At 37.6% G+C, this 7,867-nt stretch overlaps 1 protein-coding gene across 2 annotated transcripts; it reads right to left on the reverse strand.

The window, feature by feature from the left end:
- Positions 1 to 302: 302 nt before the first annotated feature.
- On the reverse strand, positions 303 to 7,621 carry LOC762511 (NXPE family member 3-like). Of its 2 annotated transcripts, none has more exons than XM_030977542.1 (5): positions 7,353 to 7,621; positions 4,542 to 5,048; positions 3,984 to 4,156; positions 2,787 to 2,845; positions 303 to 1,482 (listed from the first exon to the last, which is right to left on the reverse strand). In XM_030977542.1, exons 1-5 carry the CDS (start codon positions 7,497 to 7,499, stop codon positions 665 to 667), a joined length of 1,704 nt encoding a protein of 567 aa, XP_030833402.1. In that variant the 5' UTR covers positions 7,500 to 7,621; the 3' UTR covers positions 303 to 664. The 2 variants fall into 2 exon arrangements, with proteins under 2 accessions (XP_030833402.1, XP_030833403.1); XM_030977543.1 differs by having other exon boundaries at positions 4,542 to 5,012; positions 7,353 to 7,620.
- Positions 7,622 to 7,867: the final 246 nt, after the last annotated feature.

A 7,867-nucleotide genomic window follows, 5' to 3' on the forward strand; every position in this document is an offset into this window, starting at 1 on the left:
CATTTTTTATTTGGTCTCTTCTTATAAATGGTAATCATCTTGGCAATTTACAGATCTCGACAGATACAACACCTTGGGTTGTTTCACAAGATCCTATTAGAGTCAATCGTAACTCTAAGTTGGACTTAAAAATTATGGAGAGCCATTTGTAGCCTTTAAAAAATATATATTAAAAAGCGAAAATTCAAGTACTATAGACTTTTTATTATTCTACATCAAGAACATGAAATCTTCTTGACAATAGAAAATATGAATGATTTTAATCAACATTTTATGTCTTTTAAAATAACTTGTACAAAGTATTTCCATAGATGCTAACGGCTTTCGTTAATTATTAAGTCCAACTTAAAGATAATTTCAACTTAGAATCTTTGTGAAACACCCCCTTTGCCCAGTATTTGAGCTGCAAATATAGCACAACGCTTTAAATATGACATGAATACATTTCTTCACTACAGAACAATTAAAAGAATCAACACAAGGAGGTTTAACCATTCTTAAAGACAAAGCGTTGTTTATCTTTTTTCTTTGTAAATGATGCCTAAGAAATATGCAGAATGAGAAAATTAGCATTCAAATAAAATTATACAATCAACATGTGAAATGATATAAAGTTGAATGAATCAAATCGCTTTGAAAATGGGCACATTCCTTGAATAAAACCTCACTGCGGCTTTGGAGCTTCATGACAAATGTAAGATAGGAAGTTATTCATAAGGTTGGTGATTGTTACAGCATTGGGATGAACGTTGTCTTTAAAATTCTGAGCTATGGTCATATCCCACGCGTCAATAAAAGCCAGTTCTGGAGAATCCTTCAACACCTCCCTCAACGCTAGGTCCAACGTTCTAATATACCACTCACTGTTGTGTAACTGATGAAGGAGCTTTGCATGTGATCTGGTGTTTGCGCTCTTGAAGACTACCAGTGTTTGAGGACTTCTCTTGCGTAGTCTCTGAACAGCCGCTTTGATATCTCTCATTCTCTCTTCGTACATCTCTAATGGATATGTCGTGTAGTGTGTTCCAACACAAATAAGGATTACTGATCTTGAGTCTACCTTGAGATCGTCTAATTCATTGACAATGTAATTGATCGTCTCCTTGCGTATAAAGCCCGATGGACGAACAGGAAAGCCGTGAAATTTGAAATCTATTGAGATGTTAAACTTAGCACCCTTAGCATATAGAGGCCCAGCTAAACTTTCACTTATATCTTTCGGGGAATTCCCAACTATCTCAGGTTCGTACCTATTTGCGAACTCGAGGTATAATTGTCTAGAAGTTGAGTCGCCGAAAATATGAACTGCTCTGTTCTGCAGGCACTGTAAGACATCTGTTTTGGTAAATCGACGGAGTTTGCATTGATCTGAAAACCAGATGTTCTTGCTATAGAAGCCCGAAGGAGAAGGGTTGTGTAAGTGTTGTCCTGGTCTGCAGGAAGGTAGAGAATCCTGATAGGCAAACACGCTCTTTTTCCAGCCTGTATAGTTTCAAAAGTAAGAAAATGAGTTGAAAATGTCTTCAACCAATGTTGAAGGTAAAAGGTAATAATTGTAGGACAATTACCCCCGACCGACCCCCTCTCGGACGATTAACCGTAGGATAATAAGCCCGGGAAAATTAACCCAAGGACAAACAACCTCAGTAATTACCCCCTAGGACAATCAAACCTGGGAAAATTTCTCTATGATATTAACCCCAGGACAATAATCCCTGGACAATTACCTCTAGGAAAATTAACCCTAGGACAGTTACCCCCTGGACGATAACCTCTAGGACGATCACCCCAGGACTTTACCCCCCGGGACGACTACAATCTAGGACTATCACCCGGACAATTGTCCCGGGAATAATTACCCCAGGACAATTACCCTGAGGACAACCATCCCAAGGCAATCACCAGGGGGCAATTACCCTCATGATCTTAACCTAATGACAATTACCCGCCATGGAAATTACCCTTAGGAGGAATTTGTCCCGGTATAGATATTGATCTACATGGCACTAGACCTTCATTGATATAAACATAATCGAAAGGTAACTTTAATGGAGGATGTAGAATCGGTGCCTTTTAAAGAGTGGAACTTACAAGGGCGTATCCAGGATATTTTAAGGGGAGGTGTTTTTTGCCAAATTCGTGAGAAAATATTTAGCCGCGAATCAGCTATATAGAAGGAAGGTTCGGTTGTCACTTTCGATGATCTGAGTGCAACTGTGGACTTTTACCTGTAAACAGTGTATATAGTCCGTTTTGGGAATGTAATTTAATACATATGCCTAGTTACAAAACCAAGTATTCCCAACATAGCATCCACAAATCATGCTAATTTCTGACTAATAAAAATACAAATATGACCAATGACAGCCTGTCGTTAGGTAATTCTGACATAAATTTGAATAGATTTGGATAATACTTTCTTTTTCTACTTTGTGACATGCCTAAATAGATAAATTGAAACACATGTGATCAATGTTTATAACACAGCATGCAGAATTGGACCTTTTTCTGGCCACTGTTTTAAATACAGCATGTGCCTGAGACAGGTTTCTAGTCATCTACTGACAATGTCAACTATTCATACAGTTGTTATCTTGACTTGATTTAAGTTCGAATGTAATCTATTTTTTAACAAGTCTTTGTGTGTGATATATTACAATACAAGGGTTTTATTGAAATTTAGATGAAAAGTTCTAATCAGATTCAAAATAAAGAAATGAAATAAGATAAATTAAGATTTAATTGGTAACTGATGAGATTTTATATTTGTTGGGGTCCGTACTTACTGTTAAAATCACCGATGACATTTACCGGAAGCGGGTGGTTGACTATGGGCAGCTTATGGCTATAGAAAAGAGGAGAAAATCATGTCATCTTCATTCAGAATAGTATAATATAGAATATTTAGGAGCGCTAAAACCATGGCGCTTACAAATACAAATATATGAAACGAGGACAAAAATGTACAGTCTGTCAGGAAAGAGATCACATAGATCACTGGGGAAAAGGTAAATTCTGCGGGATCTTTTGATGGTGGCAAGAAAGGTGATTTCCCTTATGGGGGATATAGTTCCATGTCTTTGATGCTGCTACTGGAAAACCCTTTTCAGCTGCTGAAAGTCTAGATTTGGGAAAGGTAAGTTTACATGTGTCGGTTGTTGAGCGAAGATTACGAGATTGTGTATATAATTTCATATAACATACATGACATTTCTTCACGATTTCATAGCTGTATGAATTCAGATTCTTTGCTCATTGGTCTACATATAGTAAAGATGACCTTTATCTGCCCATGCGCAGATTGAATATCTGAAAGATCTGGCTTGTTAGAGCACTCAACACGTCAAAATCGGATACTGTCCCAACATGACGCACATATCCATCCCTGGAATTGCTCAAGGTGTCTAAAAATATTTTCAATTCAAAAGCTACAAAGTAAATCAAACAATATATATATATATATATATATATATATATATATATATATATATAAAGTCAATAAACTAAATGTTTGTTGAATGCTAGGAAGGAAGTTAATTGCAACCATTAACCATACAGTTGTTTTAGGTAGGGCCTTGAATGTTTCAAGAGAATCAACTGTTTGAAGAAGAAAGGGTAACCGGAGCTGCTAATACAAATGCTCTTTCCCCCATTCCGGCTTTCCTTTTGCCTAACATTACTAGATGAACATAAACCCACATGTACTTTTTGTTAAATACACACCCCCACTCTACCCGCACCCGCACACACACACACACACACGCACACACACACAAATAGTCTAGCAGTGGGTGATGAAAAGATATAAAAGATATAATGAAAGAAGAAGACAAAAGTATATAAGTAGAACGTGTGAACTAGAACTAGAAGATACATGCGAAATATTAATATAATAAAAGACTACTTTATATACATACCGAGGGTGTCGTACGTTTGATATAAACCCAAAAGGCACCATAAAGAGTTGATATTGAATTACTTACACTTTGAATATTTTTTGTTCTTCCTTGCTGATGGCCTCCACTGTGTACTTCTCGCATAACTTGTGATCTGACGTGTACAGCTTCCAGTCATCACACGACAAGTTTTTATTAGAGGGCGCTACACAGAACCAAGGATATCCTGTTCTTCCATCCGTGAAGTTACAGAGAGAGTGCTGATTAGGTGGGGAAAAACGCGAGACGGGAAAGCAATATATACATAAATTATTTGTTTATTTGTTATGTGAGCCCATGGTTTTGTTATATTTGTCAAAGAAATGTTGAAGATTAGGCATGGGCTTTAGGGCCACTTTATACAGAAAACCCTATTCAAGACAAGATATTCACAATTGTCCATTTTATCACTGTTGCTAATATCACCACCATAATATATAATTCATTATATACCTTACTTAAGAAATCTAGCCATCTGATTGGTCGAAATTGCATTCATAAACTTTAACTATTCCTTTAAAATCCCCGGTAAAATTCCAAACCCATGTAATAGTTTTAAAAAATACTTTTAAAATCCCAGTAACCATGTATTTCATGTATACTCACATTTTGTATAGCTTTTGGAAGGCACATCACATCTTCAAATTCATTGACCCCCGAGTCAGATGTCCTAAAGTAACGTCCTGTAAAGATTGATTTACCAGGCTCAACAACTCGAATCCTCTGCAGGACCCGAACCGCTTCACTTGGATGGACCAACGTCACAATCACTGCAACCTTCCCAGGCCATCGCAAAGTCACATTAGCAATGTAGGTACCATTTCCTAGGTCCTTTGTGACGTCAATGCTCCAAGATGACTGTGTTTCTTCAGTGTATAGTTTGACCCGGAAGTAGTCACCTCCACAAGTCTTGACGACGTTGTGGATGTCCCTTGCAGTAATACGGATCTGTATGGTTTCATTGACTTGATATGATGCCTTCCGGCTTATGATATCTGCTGAAGAGTACACGTTGCTCGTAAACGCAATCGATTGAGATGACGAGTTTGATGGTGTATCATTCTCGGGGCTGAACTCCTTGGTCAGAGATAAACGAGAAGTGGACTGGAAAGACTGATAACAAGATTACCGTGCTCATTTATTTGATACGGTGGTGAATTGGATTCTGGCATAACGTCAAAATAACCCTTTCTAAGTATTAGATGAATTGACTATTAACTTACGTGTACATTTCCTTTAATTAACAAAAATGTTAAGATACTTCATCCTTGCGGCTGCAATGTATGTTAAACATCAAAGACGGACATTTTCCAAATTCATGGCTTGCCAATTTACAGTTTAAGTCTCGTGGAAAATAAATATACAATTGCAAAAGATATAAATGAGAGAATGATAAACGGTAAAGCTCTTTAAAGGTAAAGACCAGTATTGGAAACGCCCCAATTTCAAAAAATAAAATGGAAGCTCTCATTACCAATCATGTGAAAGAATATGTTTTGACTAATACATGATGATACAAAATTTGCCGGGAAACCACCTACTAATTCATATATTTGGTAATTTTTTTTCTCTCATGGTTTGTGAGAGATATAGGGTAGTCCCATATACATTTTTCTGTGTATAGTGCTTGTAACTTTACGAAGAATGGGCCAAATTTCTTATCATTTTGATGATTCCAGAACCTTGCAGATGCTAGATGCTAGATGGTCAACCTTTTCTGATCGATTCCACAACGTTTCTTTCACAATGCAATCGCTTGACCATAACTGGTCTTTACCTTTAACAAAGCTTGCCATAATTACAACGCCCTCCAATTCCAACAAGAAGAGTGGAGGTAGGGAGGGGGACGATGGGGAACTTTGATAAGCTGCGTATCTCTATTCTTTATCATTCATAGAGGTATCGTAGTCCAATAGTTTAAGGTGGTTAAAGGTTCTGGTCATGCGATTGCATTGTGAAAGAATCGTTGTGGAATCGATCAGAAAATGTTGTTCATCTAGCATAAGTATTGGTGTGTACTGCAAGGTTCTGTAATCATCAAAACGATTATAAATTTGGCCCAGTCTTGGTAAAGTTACAAGAACTGTACACAGAAAGATGTACATGGGACTACGCGATATCTATCCAGGCCGGATCGATATGATAATTTACCAATATATCAATTAGTTGGCGGTTTCCCGGCAAAATTTGTATCATCACGTATTAGTCAAAACATATTCTTTCATGTGATTGGTAATAAGAGCTTCCATTTCATACACTTGAATGGACATACAATGGTCGTAGAGGTCGTCGATACCCGATATGCCGGTACTTTAATATCTACATTACTTCTCGGCATTCAATGGTAGCAAGCCAAAGTTGGTGTAACTTGGTTAGCATTGTGAGCGTCTGTAAATTGTCTTCTGGCTGGAAAGTGCTTTCCATTGTACTGCACTGCATGGAGAATGCGCATATTATTGTGTGCGGGCGAGCCTGACGACGATAATTGGGGTAGTAATATATCCGTAAAAAACTTTTAAAGGCCCCACTGTACTACTTGTAGCTACTTGCGCCCTCTATATAACAAACAATGCCTAATCGGTGACCATTGGTCCCCATGATCCTCTTTTTCTTATGTTTATTGAGAGCTGAGTTGATGAGGTAGACACCTGTCTGTGACCTTCCTGGGTGGTCTAATCCCTCATAGTCAAACTAGTACAGATGGCCTTTAAGACATCGTATTACGCGTATTATGTATTATACAAATGATGCATGCGCATGAGTTCATTATACGATCTATCCGCACTCGAGTTGAGGCTGTGTGTATCTATCACACGAAGCCGTTATGCTGAGTGCGATAGATATACACAGCACCAACGAGGGCAGATAGATCGTATAATAAACGAATGTAAACATGCATCATTTATTTCATATAACGAAACTCCTAGATCCTTGTTATTTCATGTAAAAAGAATTAATTCAAGATTGTTTCGTGACAGTATATGGCTGACAAATAAATCTCAAGTTTTAATAAGTCTCAATTGAGTGCGCACACATAAGTATAGATATAGCAAGAGCACTCACCTCTACACCAATTTACGCACAGTGCTGCGCAAGAATAGGCCCATGCACACGCAGTATTCAGCGCTCTAACCTCTACGCGCACTAATGCGCGCTCTGAAAACGAGTTCAATAGTACAAGAAAATATTGCACTCCTTTTCATGAAAAAAGTGCAATAGGCTCAGTAATTGAATCACACGTGACCGCGCATGACCAATCACTTGATTAGGATCTGGGAGTAAGTTGTATAAAAACACATATTATTATGATTATTATGTTTTGCTTTATTTTCATTTCTCATAATATTACCATTCTATACACGTATATTTACCCGGGCACGGATTCTTTTCTCATGATATTACCATTCATACACGTACCTTATGTTTTGGAGGAGGTTTAAAGCCCGGGCGTGGTAACCACTGCTCAGATTGCTGGAGAATCCCAACAGAAATTGTGAAGAATATCGCCACCAGAAAGCGAATAAGGACCGACATATATTTATTATATGCCATTGTACGTGGCATAGAATATCTGCAAAAAATACAACAAATGAACTGTTGTTATCATATGAACCGGACATAAAGTCCATGTTAATTTTTGTCAACCGTCAGGAAAATGCCGCGGGAGACAATCTACATGGAATTTACATGGGTTTCTATACCAGATTTCTGTATAAGATAAGGTAAATCCTATCTCATCAACTAGCCCTTAAATGTACTATGTCCCATTTGCTGGCCAAAAAAATGAAAAGGTTAAATTTCAACGGCATTCGAAAGATAATACTAATTTAGAACTTCCCTCAAAAAAGGGGGCTTGAAAAAGTGGGAAAATAACGACTATTAGTGGTCGAATCGACTTAAGTGCTACCTAGTCAGTAAGTAATGGTCTGATT

This window comes from Strongylocentrotus purpuratus, unplaced genomic scaffold, assembly GCF_000002235.5.
Source record: "Strongylocentrotus purpuratus isolate Spur 01 unplaced genomic scaffold, Spur_5.0 spur5_scaffold_1, whole genome shotgun sequence".
Taxonomy (NCBI): Eukaryota; Metazoa; Echinodermata; class Echinoidea; order Camarodonta; family Strongylocentrotidae; genus Strongylocentrotus; species Strongylocentrotus purpuratus.

What these genes read in the sequence shown, in the direction of transcription:
- LOC762511 (XM_030977542.1), bottom strand. Translation starts at nt 7,499, where the DNA reads ATGCCACGTACAATGGCATATAATAAATATATGTCGGTCCTTATTCGC. An exon ending in TTCCAAAAGCTATACAAAAT is followed by an intron (nt 4,157 to 4,541) that starts GTGAGTATACAT and finishes CCACCTAATCAG; the next exon opens with CACTCTCTCTGTAACTTCAC. An exon ending in TGTCATCGGTGATTTTAACA is followed by an intron (nt 1,483 to 2,786) that starts GTAAGTACGGAC and finishes GAAACTATACAG; the next exon opens with GCTGGAAAAAGAGCGTGTTT.